Source organism: Spinacia oleracea, chromosome 4, assembly GCF_020520425.1.
Source record: "Spinacia oleracea cultivar Varoflay chromosome 4, BTI_SOV_V1, whole genome shotgun sequence".
Lineage (NCBI taxonomy): Eukaryota > Viridiplantae > Streptophyta > Magnoliopsida > Caryophyllales > Amaranthaceae > Spinacia > Spinacia oleracea.
The window spans coordinates 115184936-115197784 of NC_079490.1; the positions used below are offsets into that span (position 1 = coordinate 115184936).

General features: G+C 35.2%; 1 protein-coding gene across 1 annotated transcript; it reads left to right on the plus strand.

Annotated features, from left to right (window-relative positions):
• Positions 1 to 2198: 2198 nt before the first annotated feature.
• On the plus strand, positions 2199 to 6568 carry LOC110804587 (flotillin-like protein 6). The gene is made up of 5 exons (XM_022010190.2): positions 2199 to 2722; positions 3961 to 4107; positions 5430 to 5690; positions 5768 to 5884; positions 6042 to 6568. The coding sequence occupies exons 2-4, from the start codon at positions 4003 to 4005 to the stop codon at positions 5780 to 5782; spliced, it is 381 nt and encodes a 126-aa protein (XP_021865882.1). The 5' UTR covers positions 2199 to 2722; positions 3961 to 4002; the 3' UTR covers positions 5783 to 5884; positions 6042 to 6568.
• Positions 6569 to 12849: the final 6281 nt, after the last annotated feature.

Sequence of the window (12849 nt, forward strand, 5' to 3'; positions counted from 1 at the left end):
AATCCTATTAACTTTGACATTTCACCGAAAATTGGAAAGCGAGGAACGAATCTACTCACCAAGACGAAGGCAAAATATATACATGTTTTTCAATTTCAATACGGTTACATAAGGCACTTGATATTTAATTATTAACACAAATATACCAAGACAAAACTACATACATCACTGAATCAACTCAAATAATCCATTGAAACCGATACAACAACGACATCACGTAAACTTACAACAATAGAAGCGAAAGAGTGGAGTGATGAATAGACAATCTTATAGTATAATTCAATGTTCACAAACCTTAATCCAATCCCTCGATTCCAAACCCTCAATTAAACCATGAAAAGTCAAACGCAAAATTAAACTAAAAACAACGAAATGGGGAATCACTTCCAAAATCAGAATTCACCATCGTAAAGTTGCAAAATTTCAAAGATTATGAAAATAAACGGCCGAAAAAGATAGATGCTCACCTTTACGACAGATCTGGGCTTCAAGAGTGACCGTCTATACAAAATGCAAAAAAAACCAAGTTAAAAAATAACAACCATAAATTTTCTGAAATTAAAAGATAACACCTTCGAGATATTTGGAAAAGAAATCATAAAATCTAGAACTCAAATTAGAGATTATCATGAAATGAAAGAAATAAAATGCAAGAAAATGAAGAGAGAAATTGAATAAAATAAACCTGAGTAAAAGATTGTAGGTGCTACAACAATAATCGGAAGAACCAGATGATCGGGAAGTTTCTTAGAGGAGAGAGAAAATAGATCTGATGTAGAAAGATGAGGGAGGAATCCAAAGCAGGTGAAAGAGGAGGGGATGAATTACAGAGACTCAGAAGAGGAAAAGGGGAGGAAGGTGAAACACTGGGAACACGAACATGGCACTTGAGTGGGGGTAAAGGCTGAAACGTAAAACAAAGGAGAACGTGGGGTATTATAGTAATTTAACAGTTACAGGAATAGTAAACCAAGTTCATGGCTTTATATGTGTTAGGATGCGTTGATTCCACCACATTTAATCGATTTTTCTTACTGAAACTACCTACTAGAATTAATAAATATTTGTGGAAACATTTATCCAACAATAATAAGGAGCTATCCTTAGATTTATCTAGATAAGTGAGATAACAAGAATTAATTAAAAGCTAAATTAAATTATAATGTTTAATGTAAAAACAAAAAAAGAAGGTAAAAATTGATGTTGGTAAGTTTAAAAAGTTTTTTTTTGGCTATGTACCAAACTAAAGTTGGACATTGTCTAATACATTTTATATATATTTCATAAACTCGTACAATATTTCCATTGTTGTTCAAAAACTCAAACAATATTGTTATGGGTGTTATCTCACTCCTATATTGTATGTGAAATTCCAAATATACGTTCAAAACATAAAACTTAATTTTTATTCACTTTATTACTCGTCGATTTAGTTACGAACTGTGCTAATATAATCTTTAAAAAAAATCAAATTTTAAGTCCGTCCTAAGTATTCATAGAACTTTATTCATTTAAGAAATTTATTTAATTACGCTCAACTTTTATTCATTTAAGCTCAAATTTTATCATTAGTCAAACAAACTATAGGAAATTAATAGTCAATCGAAGTGAACTATAAACGGCAAATCGATTGATCAACTACTCCATATTAAAGATTAATTGATGACTAATTTAAACGTAATGAAGTTGAGTCAAAATTCAAGTAAATTGTAGATTGATTATTCGGTCACATGTAAACTGATTTGATTTGTGCGAAATGCAATATTTTTTTCAAAAGATAAAATAATCGGTGGATATTGGACTTTGATTTATATTTTTATTTCTTTTTGTAACTAGTGTTTTTAATATTTTATTTTTCGTTTTATTTTCAAATTTCTTGATTCTCCCCTCAGTTTTATCTTGTGCTCGAGATCCAAGTCACGTATTCGAACGTAAACTCAAACTTGTGATTTATGTTGACATTTTTTTCGGTGTTTAATAGGTTTGGTCATGTCTAGTACTATGTATGGTCATTGTCAATCTTCACTATATTTATGGTTTGTTTGGTAATATTCAACCTCATGTTTGGTAATAGACACACTTCTATAATTAATTATATAATCAACAATTTGTCATCATTCTCTTCCATTTTAACGCACTATTCATCATCTTCTTCCTCGTACCACTAGTACAAAAAGGTCTATTTGCGTCATTGTTATTGCCTCGCTCATATTAATGAGCGACGCAAAATATGCAATTTCAGTAAAAAAAAGATCATCTGCGTCGATGGTTTACAAACTTGTGACGCAAAGTACAAAATAAGAGTGATTTTAGTCATTTGCCTCGCAAAATAACAAATATGCGACGCAGCTTATCTTCAATGTGCGTCGTTGTTTTACTATTGTGTGACGCAATGGTCCAATTACTCTGTATAACTCTTTCGATACCACCGAGGAGTTGATAGATCTACAACTTCCTCCTCTCCTCTCTTTCTCTGTCAACCTCATTCTTACCAAAGCTCCATTGCCGCATGAAACTCCAACTCATTTATTTCTTTGTTTCAACAATTCAGTTGTGCTTTTGCCTTCTAAATATTCACTCACCAACCCTAGGTTCTGGCGTTGCGAAGAAGGCGACATCTCGATGCATTTTGGATGGCTTGTGATATCGGCGGGTTGTATTGTTCGGTTTTTGAAAGCTAGGATGGAGCTCTGGTTTACCTCGCCACCGTTAATGGACCTAGGTATTGTTTCTGAGATATTTTCTTTCTAATTACCGTGATTTCCATGTTCTATTCATATTGCACCATTTTTATATTGTTTTGATGAATCTAGGGTTTAATTGTGTTAGTAAGTTTGTGAATTCGAGTTTTATTTTGCGATTATTTGAACTTTAATTTGAGGATTTTGATTTAAGATGTGTGTTGTTTGTTATTGATTTGTCGAATCTTGGGTCTCCAGCAAATTATGAGATGGTCTCTAACTTATTCAAACTTCGAATTGTTCTTGTTTGTTGATTAAGCTACAATACAAATTTGGCTCGTAAGTGTTAGTTTGTTTGAAGTTTTATGAATTCATGAAGTTTTGCATAAATGTGGAAACTAAGTTAGATATATGGAGTACTTCTTTGAAAATTAAGAAAGACTCTCATGATAGAGATTAATAGTATTCATGTGGTGGAAAAAGTCTTGTTTAACTTGGCAGAGTATGGTCCAAAGCCTAGAATACGTTAAGAGTATTGTGGGACGAAGGGAGTACTTGGTAACTAATTATGACAGTAATGAGGCTTAAATTGCAGAGGGTTGCTTACCAAACTCAAAAACTGGTGTGTTTGGCGGTATGGGACACTATGTTATAAGGGTTTGTAAATGCATCTTTAATTTTATGGCTGTTAGGGTTTTCATTTTAAGGTTTATCATGGTTGAGAAACGAACAATTAGGTGTTAATTTTAGACACTAGCATGCTTCGATTCTAGGGTCTTTATGGATGATTTTAATTTTGATGCTGCAAATGTGAAGTAATTGGCTTGTTTTTGTTTAGATATGGGTTGCTTTGTTAATTGATGTCTTCTAATTGTAGCAGCTTAAAGCTGTACTGAGTTATGGCTTATGAGAGATGCTGGAATATTGGAATCCTTAGCTTTAGAATTAGACTTTTACATGATGTAGCATATTGGAATATTGGAATCCTTAGCTTTTATAAAGTGATTTTTTTTTCCTTGTTTGGGCCTTCAATTAGTTGGCATCATCATTTCAGTGCTTAAGATAGAAGCTTAACCTTCCTTGCATCTATTTTCTTTTGTAAAATGCTAATTGTGGCCCTAAAGAAAATGCCTAAGGAGCTTAAGGAGCTTAAAGTAGAAGCACTACTCTATATTTTCCTTTTTGGAAAATGCGTAACTTAGAATGTTTATCAGTTAGCAAAACCTTTTATTTTTCGTTACTTAAATTGACATGTTCTGCTTTTGACTCAACATCACAGCTTTTATTGCTCAACTAAATGGTTTGAACTCCCCGCGCGTGGATGTGTCCCCCAAGTCTAAATATAATGACAGATTGTCAATGGATGACGGTGATGCTGATATTGATGAGCACACGAAATATTGCAATCAAGATGAGGCACGCAGAGGTAGTATTTATTTTCTATTTTTATTTTATTTAGGGTCGTCTTATAGAATGTAGAGCTTGCTAAATTCTTGTATGTTACCTAAGTCTTCATGTCCGAAACTCTTCTGAAGAATTAGGAGTATATTAGCTAGCTTACAGTTGTAGACACACACTTGGAACTTATTTATACTTTTAGCTAGCTTACAATTGTGGACACTTGGAACTTATTTATATTTTTGTTTGTTACACCTTCATTCCGAAAGAAAGGGTAACCGAAAGATACCTACTGAAATGAAGTATCACATGGCGACGTGGTTGGTAAGAATTTGAATTAATGCTACATAACAGAAGCGCATGTCACCCATTTGTTCCGATAGTCACTATGTTATAAGGGTTTCACACGTTTCAACTGGGTCACTTGGTTGTGATATTTGTATTTTTTGACCTTGTATCGGCTTCCACTTCTTGAATTGAATGGAACTCTCAAACTCCTACGCCCTATTTTTACCAAAGAATGATTTGTGGAATTTAAGATGTTTTTATTAGTTGAAAACATTGCATAGTGAAATTGAGTAGCCAAGTTATATTGTGATGTGTGGTAATATTGTGAACTTTTATAACAAGGAAGACTAATGAAAGTCCTGATCTTTGCCTGAGAATTGATATTAATTTATTTATGTTGACCTGTTAATTGTTGAAACACTTGTAAGGCATGATGCGCGCTGCTGGGTATTGTGTGTGGGTGTCTGCTCTATCTGTTTGAAACACTTGAAACGATGTTATTCTGAAGTTATACGCTATTGTTAAGATGTTCTTTTCTATCTGGTGCAGAAGGCTTATTATCATTTTTATTTACATGAGATTCAATGACCCATGCTTGAGTATATACCATGTATTCAATGATCTGATGTTTTGCTGATGTAATGTTCAGAACGCACAATACCTGGCAGTTAATCAGGGCATGAGTTTACAACAAGAATTTTGTCTATCTTAATTGACAAAAGAAGGAATTTGGAATCCAGTATAATAATGATATCTTGAAAAGTACAGTTTCTTTATTTAGATTTGAGGGGCCTCTCAATATGTTTTTCTAAAGGCATCAGGAACTTATTTTATTTGGCTTTTAAAGAATGTGACAATTGGAGTTTAAGATTTAGCAACACATGATTCATTTGGAATTTTGGAGGATGCATAGGTTATGATTTTCCCTGCAACAATCATGTTTCATATGTTAAAGCAGAAATTTACAAGTATAGGTGACAAATTCTCTGAAACTTTGATATTTATGAATCATAATAAGAGAAGTAAGATTGAACTGATCTTGTAACCTGTTTCTATCTCAAGGTGGATGTTGCAGAGGCCCAGATGAAGGGTGAATCAGGAGCAAAGCTAAGACAAGGACAAACAGCACAAAATGCAGCAAAAATTGATGTAGAAACCAAGATCATAGCCACACAAAGGGATGGAGAAGGGAAAAAAGAAGAGGCCAAAGTAAGGAGTGATGTTAAGATATTTGAGAACCAAAAGGAGGATGATGTTGCAAAAGCAAGTGCTGAATTGGTTGCTCAAAAGGTCGGGTGGTCCAGGGCGGTGCAACTGGCTGAGGTTGAAGTGCTCATGTCTATTTTTTTAATGAAGTGCTTATGTCTATTTTATCTTTAATTTCTTTTACTTTTTCGCAGGCTTGTGATCAGTAATGCATGCAGCAAACCTTTGCTCTATACACAGAAGGGCACTAACTTAGAAAAGCGTTTAGGCATTGAGGAACACTCTCATATTCAGTGGACAGATACAACAAGGTAATCCACACACATTTCACTAGCAAACTGTAATCTTCACTTAATCTGTGAAATCTGGCCAGTACAAAAGAATAGTGGATTAAATGTGGTGTTTTTACTATTTAAAATATCCGCTGGATTTTTTTCTGATCACTGTTGTGTGATTAATTTGTAGCAGTTCTAATTGTAGAGGCCCGTTTTGCACATAACAGCAAGTATCCATTACTATAACTAATGGAATGGTGATCATTTGATGAGGTAAGAAGCATACAATCCCCTTCGGTTACATCTGGTTAGTTTGGAAGGATGTGAAGAAGAATTGCGACATTCTGTTGTACCCATATTTGAATAAAAGGTAGTTGAGCTCTTGTAAGTTGTTGATGAAGTCTTGGACTTAATTTGAACTCGATCTCTAGCTAGGTAGATAGTTTGTTGTAATATTTAACTTAAATTTTTATGTTTGAAGTGTAGTTAGGTTATCAACAAGTTGGTTGATCTATAACGAATTTGCCTTTTATTGGATCTTAAACTTTTGTGACAGGTATATATCATTCACGGTATCGGGAAGGGTCTAATTACAAAGGAGACTTTGTCGAAATTTCCATCTAATTTACTTTTACTTTTAATTTTACTTTTATGATCTGGATATGTATTATATGTACTGCGATTACTCGAGCTACATAGAAATAAGTTGCTAAATAAAAATATTACAATTTTTTTTTTTTTTAAAAAAAAAGTCATTTGCATCGCACATTTAGCTAATGTGCGAGGCAAATGAGTTTTTTTTTGTCATACTGAAAAGTCATTTGCGTCGCACAAAAGCTAAATGTGCGATGTAAATGACTTTCCAGCATGGCGCCAAAAAAGTCATTTGCGTCGCACATTAGCTAAATGTGCGAGGGAAATGACTTACTTTTTGGGCGCTCAAATTGTCATTTGCGTCGCACATTAAGCTATTGTGCGTGGCAAATTACTTATTTTTTTGGCGCCTGAAAAGTCATTTGCGTCGCACATTAAGCTAATGTGCGTGGCAAATGACTTTTCAACATGGTGCCTGAAAAGTCATTTGCCTCGCACATTTGCTTAATGTGCGACGCAAATAAGGGTCATTTGCGTCGCACAAATGTGCGACGCAAATGACATTTAGTCATTTGCGTCGAGAGCTTTTGCTACGCACAATGTGCGACGCAAATGCACTTAAATGTGCGTTGCAAATGACCCTTTTTCCACTAGTGTACACCCAGTAACTTCCATGACCTAAAAGTTTCGAGGAAGAGTTGAATTGAAAATATATATATATATATATATATATATATATATATAAATTAAATTATTTGAATCCAAAGCTAACTTAAATTAAATTGTTTAATGTATAACCGGAAAAAAAAGAGTTGAAAATTGATGTTGGCGGGTATCGGACCATGGATCTCATTCATTACAATCAAATTAGAAGAGTTGAAAATTGCAAAATGTAATTGTTAAGCTTCTTTTTCTTTCATGTTCGCTATTCACAAGCTCCTCGCCCTTAGCGGCCACCGATGATACGCCTCCTCAATCTCTCCCTAGTCCCCTTGCCGACCACCATATCACCACCCACTGCCCCTTCTCTCCCCCCCTTCCCGACCACCTTCTGCCGCCGATCTCCCCCCCTTCCCGGCTATCTTCTACCGCGGATCCTCCTCCCCTTTGCCCTTCTGCCTTTTCCCCTCCTATTCCCTCTATCCCTGTCCGCCCTCTTCAACTACCAGGACTCGGTATTTTTCCTTTACCCTCCGTGTCGAATAAAAAATCCTCTGCCCGCTCTCACACAAACACTAAAAGTTCCGGTCGGCGACGGTGGTGGTGTTGGCGGGTGGGTTTTATATTTTTTATAAAATTAACTTAATTATTGTTTTTAAATTATTGGGAAATTACTTTTTTCTAAAATATGTGAATTTAGGAATTTTTTTTTGAATATTACAAATTATTTAACAAAATAAGAAAAAGAAATTTTAGTAATAAAATAAGATAAAAAAAACACTAAGATGGTCCTCAATAGGAGGATCACTTTAGAATTCTCAATTTAGAAATCGATAAGGCAAACAAATTATGGGAGATTGACTGACGCACACTAAATATTACACTTATACTAGTTATGAATTGGCACTAAACTTGAGTAAAATTACAAATCTAGTAAAACTGACAAACTTTAAAATCCAACACGCATGTGCTTCTTCAACCCACCAGGCCCACCAAAATTACTCCACCGTTTTTTTTAATTTAATGTATAATTTAGTTTGAGTAGATGAAAGAGTGTAAGAAAAAACGTGAAAAATGTACACCCTAAGAGATGTAATAAATTAATGGGTACTCCTTCCGTCCCTATTATGTGTCTCACATTCTATTTTAGTTTGTCCTTTAAAGATCACCCCGTTTCCTTACATGGTAATATGTCCTTGTCATTTACCCCATTTGCATACACCCATAAAAAGACAAAAAAAAAAATTCAAGCCTTAATAAAGCACATATTGCCTATGAAGCAAACAATAAAGCACGGAGAGAGAGTAATAGCTAAGTAGGAGAGAAATAATGAAAATGTATACTCCCACCGTCCCTACAAGATTGCCCCATAGGAAAAATTCAATTTATTAAGAATTGGGTATAATCCAAAAGTAAATGGGTAGGTAGATTTGTCTTAGTTAGATTAAATAATAGAGTGTGACTGAGGAGAGACATGTGGGACCACAAACTAAATAAGATACGAGAGAAACAAACAAACAGGGATATCCATTTTTGGGCAATATTTTAGGAAAGGAATGAGTAATTATTATGCGAAAAAGAGTTATGAACCTTTACCGACATGGACTAAATGACAACCGCGTCAAAGTGGTAAAATGCATTCTTCTTAGAGCATTGGTATAAATACATGCACACAACGCAGCCCAAGGCCCAACGCCCGTGTGGCTGCGCGTATGGGCTTACGTCCGTAAGATGATAAAAATAATTGTCAAAAATAGAGCAAAGTAGACCGTGTAGAACAAAAAAAAGCATATATTTGGAAAAATGGATACATAAAAAAAAGGAAAAAGAAAAGGCGGGATTATTTACTACAACTCTGTATTTAATTAAAATATACAGTTCACCGACACGTAGTTTCAGGAGGTGAGTTGAATTTATTAAAATAGTCTTATATGAACGCGATGCGTGCGAATATAAAAAAAGGAAACTTGATCCCCTTAAACAAACGTAATTAAAATCAAGATCAAATCATCAATATTAACAAATAACACAAAAATTTCATAATTCTTTTGTTTTATCTTATAATAATTTTGTAAGGGAAAAAACATAATCTCTATTATAGAAGTGATGAAAACAAAGCAAACTACATACTATACTTAATTTATGTGGGGTACGGTTAAAGCATCCTCACAAACAATCTAACACAAAACATACATGACAGATCAAACTAGATTTGTTTCTATGGATTTTAATTTTATGTATTTTTGTCATTAAAAACATTAAATTAATTAGTGAACAACTATTTTGTAACGGATGTGTCCTATGGGCAATATATTGTAATATTTCTCTTTAATTCAATGAAAATCTTTTGTTATTGGTATCCTTTCTTAAATTGTAATTATTATTATTATTATTATTATTATTATTATTTATTATTATTATTATTATTATTATTATTATTATTACTATTATTATTACTATTATTATTTATTATTATGAATAAACGCACATGTTTCATTCGGTGTCTAACATATTTTTTTTGACAATGAATTACCGTTGCATTAGAGAAAAGGCATTGCATTAGTTTATTAAGCCATCGTAGATACCCGTCGCATTAGCTAAAGAATTAATACAACATCCCTTCTAAGGACCGTCGCATTAGATGTTCAACTAATGCAACGGTAGCAATTTTTCGTTGCATCAGGTCACTCATCGTTGCATTAGGCCTAATGTAACGCCACCAGATGCAAGGGTCATTTGTCATCGCATTAGGTCTAATGCAACAGATTTTCATGTCTACTGCAACGATTTTAGGTGTTATATCTTATTAGAAATGTAGTAGTTTGAGTAAATACATACTACTAATAGATTACACCTGATGAAATGGGAACCATATGAAGCAGAATGACAAACAGGTGAGAAACAAAACCCAATGTGCACATGCCAGTACATGCCCCTCGGCCATACTAGCCAGCTCCAAGTGAACATGGGCAAGTGTACTTGTAACTTTTATCACATTACTTTTGGCTTGGGCTCAATTCCCTGTTATAGCAAAGTCCCTGAGAAAATGGTCCACCGATGGCAACTCCATAACCGCCTGATACACATAAAATCATTTAAGCCTCCATATGATTGATTACAATGTAAATATGCTCAGCACATCCAGAATATTTCAACCTCACAATTCCTCACAATTCCACATAATTCAAATAGAAACAAAGAAAGACAGTTATAACTATATACATTCGAATCAAATAGCATGCTACATTGCAAAATTGGAAACATCCTCGGCAACATTTAGTTAGAAATCATGATATGACAACCAACTCCAACCATATTATAACTAAACAAAGTCTGAAATGAAGCAACTGCAATGCTTTAATTACCTAAAAATTCTTCACTATTGGGGGAAACATATTAAGAAAAAATATATAAGCTCAAATCATATTCATCCTTCTTAACTAAAGTTTTTTACAACCAAACTTTTTTAAGCAAAATACTAATATTAGCATAATTGATCCAGTTTCCCGAAAATAGTAATTCCACATCACTTATTAAATTAAGTATACGCCTTCAAAACTAAGAACAATTCTTTACCATTTTAGCTAGAGGTCATCATCAATAACTGAAAAATTCCTCAAAATCAATATGGTAGACAAAACATAAGATTATATCAAAATAATTGGCAAAATTGAAAGAAAAAAACTCATTCATTGAACAAAACTAAGAGGGAGAAATTACAGGAAGTCTTGTTGCCGACATGTCCAAGAAAGGCAGCGAGCTCCCTCATAACCATAAGCTTACCACTAGTGGTACAAACCCTAGATGTTGAAACTAGGAAGTGGCAATAATAAAAGAAGAATGTGAAAAAAATAATGCCCTTAGTCCGAGTCTTCATTTAATGCTAAGTCTAATAAATGCGGTTCAGTATTAATTAAAAAGTTAATAATTCAGTTAGATCAATTGAACTGAATGCCTAGCTAGAGGCCGCTTCAGTTCAAGTGGAATTAATAATATTAATCCACAACTTACTCTTGACTGAACCCGTAGGGTCACACAAATAGTACGTGAACGGATCAAGTATTTAAGTGAATATATTATTCATTAAGTACTCCATTTATGATCATTCGGAAATTACGGATCTTGGTTCCAGTGGGAGCTAAAATCGTCAAAAGGCAAAGTAAGGAAATACTCCGGAAATGAAGATATTGCCGGAAACGGAAATATGGTTCATAACGGAAATATAAATAGTATCCAAGTCGTAGATGTTGCCGGAAACGGAAACATGGTTCGTATCGGAAAATATTATTGGAAATAGAAATATTGCCGGAATCGGAAATATTGTCGGAAACGGAAATATTACCGGAATCGAAAATATTGTCGGAAAAGGAAATTATTTCCGGAATCGAAAATATTAACGGAAACGTAAATATTTGTTCAAAACGGAAATAGATTCCGGAATCGGAAAACAAATCGAAAGCTCGACGAGTGACAACACGGCAAGCTAGCCGGCCCATCGCTCGATAAGCAAAAGGCCAAGCGCATAGCACTGAGCACGATGGGCCTGGAGCGCTGTGGGCCGCGAGCTGCAAGGCAAGGCAGCAGCAGCGAGCAGCCCGCAAAGCCACGAGCAGCAGGCCGCCAAGGCAGCAGCAGGCCGCCAAGGCCAGACTGTAGCGCACTAGGCCTTTGGCCTATTGTGGCTGCGTTGGTTGCTTTGTCTTGGGATCCAAGAAAAGTCCGATTACTTAGTTGTCAAGTAACTTTGGGTTTAATTATTTGTTTACCTAGTCCTACTATAATTTGATAATTAAGAGTTTAATTTTTGTTACAATTCTAATCGGATAAAAATTTCAATCCTAAGATGGTTGGTAATTCTTTTCCTAGTAAGACTCAAACTCCTTATTTCCTACCCTATAAATATGAGGCTAGGCCCTCGTAATTTCATACATCAAAAACAATATTCTTTACTTACTGATGTGGGCTTGGTGTACCTTCACAATGGGCCCTAAGACAGGAGTAATTTGACTGTAGCCCATCTACATATGGCACATGGGTCTAGGGCTTATATGCTGGTCCAAACCTCATCCTTTAGCCTTGAAAGACCATTCTCTTCATCAAAGCCCAAGTTGTCCATGACCAGGCCCAAATCCAAAGAGTCCATCAGAATCTATTCCACACTCTCACTTCTGGACATGTGTTCCAATCTCCAGAAGACAACACATATAGCTAGGGTTATGGGATCAGATCCCAAGGTAAAAGGGGCATTCAATTCATTCCCACCAACCTAAAACTATCTTTGCTCTGCCTTCTTTCTACAAATTACTTCTCTCTCTAGCCTATACTTACTTAGGCATCGGAGGGAATATTCCTACAGGAATATTCTTGTTTTGCAGGTTGCCAGAAGATCGTGCCAGCGCATACTTGATACCTCCGAGGAACGTGTGACACGTCATCACCGTAAAAGATCCCACAACATTTGGCGCCGTCTGTGGGGAAGTATAGTATCATGGACGAACTGCAATATGAGAAAGACGCAGGAGGAGGACGGCCTGCTACCGACGAAGGGCAGCCCACTGTTAGAGGCAAAGCTGACAAGCATTATGATGGCTCAGCAAGTCGGCCAGCCTCTGCGAGATCCTTGCGGCACATGTTGCATGGTCTCCATCAGAACATCACGGATGAATGGCAAGAAATACTTCAACATATCCTCTAAGAAGAAATCACAAGATCCTTCAGTGAAACCGACCCAGTGCAAGAAAGCAGCA